The sequence below is a fragment of the Akebia trifoliata genome, chromosome 1, assembly GCF_017979445.1.
Source record: "Akebia trifoliata isolate Shusen 1 chromosome 1, ASM1797944v1, whole genome shotgun sequence".
In the NCBI taxonomy this organism is placed as follows: domain Eukaryota; kingdom Viridiplantae; phylum Streptophyta; class Magnoliopsida; order Ranunculales; family Lardizabalaceae; genus Akebia; species Akebia trifoliata.
This window is the reverse complement of record NC_141375.1, coordinates 3,924,021-3,925,639: the sequence shown is the minus strand read 5'-3', so window position 1 is coordinate 3,925,639 and position 1,619 is coordinate 3,924,021. Positions and strand designations below refer to the sequence as shown.

The window sequence follows — 1,619 nt, the reverse complement described above, 5'->3', positions numbered from 1 at the left end:
TTATCACCCCTAAGAACATTGAGTGAGAAAGAATTAAGATAGCAGATAATGGGTTTTCAGTTGTTTGTAGTTTTTGTTCTCTTTGCCTCACTTTCATCCCCTTCCTTTGCCTTTGATCCTAGTCCCTTACAAGACTTTTGTGTTGCCATCGATGAGCCTAAGGATGGTACTCCTTTTCTTCTTTGTCATAGTTTTTTTAAATTATCATTATATATATATATGGGTCCCAGTCAGCCCAGGTCAACAGACACCGCTAAGGAGATAAAATTTGTCCTTTAAGTCTTACAAGTTTTGGATTGTACTGATTTTTAGTGAGAATGATCTCTATTGTGAAGAGATCACCCTCACAAAATATCAGCCAATTATGAAATCAAAAGTGATTTATAAATTAACGGAAAGAAAACGACGGTTCACAATTCTAAACTACTTTTGATGGGGTTAGAAGTTTAAGATTGGGCGGATTTCTTGTGAGGATGATCTCCTCACCATATAGATCATCCTCACAAAAAAAATCTGCCCATTGCGAAACTTCTAACTCATAAATTGAAAATTTTTTGGCACAATTTTTGTTTTATATATATCATACACCAAATCATGATCTTCTTGTTTTATTTTATTTTAATTATTTTTGGCTGATCATATTGACTGATGCTTAGTTAATTTTAAATTGCAGTGTTTGTGAATGGGAAATTCTGCAAGGATCCGAAGCACGTAACAGCTAAGGATTTCTTCCTTCCTGGGCTCAATATACAGGGAAACACATCGAACCAACTTGGATTCGTTGTAACTCCAGCTAATGTTGACCAGATAGCTGGACTCAACACTCTTGGGATCTCCATGGCTCGCATAGACTTTGCACCCTATGGTCTCAACCCACCCCACACACATCCCCGAGCCACTGAGATCCTAACAGTCTTGGAGGGTAGACTCTATGTCGGATTCGTCACTTCCAACGCGGATAATAACCGCCTCATCACCAAGGTCCTCAATAAGGGCGACGTGTTTGTATTCCCTATTGGGCTCATTCACTTCCAATTCAACGTTGGGCACACGAATGCGGTCGTCATTGCTGCTTTGAGCAGCCAAAACCCTGGGGTCATCACCATTGCTAATGCAGTTTTTGGTTCAAATCCACTCATCTCAGATGACGTTCTTGGCAAGGCCTTCCAAATTGACAAGAATATGGTTGATTATTTACAAGCTCAGTTTTGGATGCCCACCAAGTACTAGAACTACTATTACTTCTACCATATTTAAATAATGCAATTTGACTTGTTTTATAGATATTTATACAATAAATGATTCTGTTGTTTCTGTTTGCAAACTGAATAATATAATTAAGTAGTTGGCATCTAATAAGCATATTTGTTTCCTGGTTGATTTTTTGTTTATCTTCTTTCATCTCCATTGAACTTGGGTCGATAGCCTGGATGGTCACCCATTATAGTTATAATTTAAATGAGCATTCATGTATTGGGCTTGGACCCATAGCTTGCTTTATATATTGCAATGCAGTCCTGATTAATTAACACGAAAAAAAATTAAACGGAGGCATTTGTACTTTTTGATAATAAAATAAAAAAAAAAACCTAAATTTGGGAGAATTTGCACCTTTCAAG

At 37.1% G+C, this 1,619-nt stretch overlaps 1 protein-coding gene across 1 annotated transcript; it reads left to right on the top strand.

Moving 5' to 3' along the window:
- LOC147410444 (putative germin-like protein 2-1) lies at positions 1-1,313 on the top strand. Its single transcript, XM_086441419.1, has 2 exons — positions 1-166; positions 674-1,313. The coding sequence occupies exons 1-2, from the start codon at positions 49-51 to the stop codon at positions 1,228-1,230; spliced, it is 675 nt and encodes a 224-aa protein (XP_086297545.1). The 5' UTR covers positions 1-48; the 3' UTR covers positions 1,231-1,313.
- Positions 1,314-1,619: the final 306 nt, after the last annotated feature.

Bases quoted from the DNA above. Each gene is read 5' to 3' on its own strand.
- LOC147410444 (XM_086441419.1), top strand. From the start codon at position 49: ATGGGTTTTCAGTTGTTTGTAGTTTTTGTTCTCTTTGCCTCACTTTCA. The intron at 167-673 runs GTACTCCTTTTC...TTTAAATTGCAG, and splicing joins CATCGATGAGCCTAAGGATG to TGTTTGTGAATGGGAAATTC.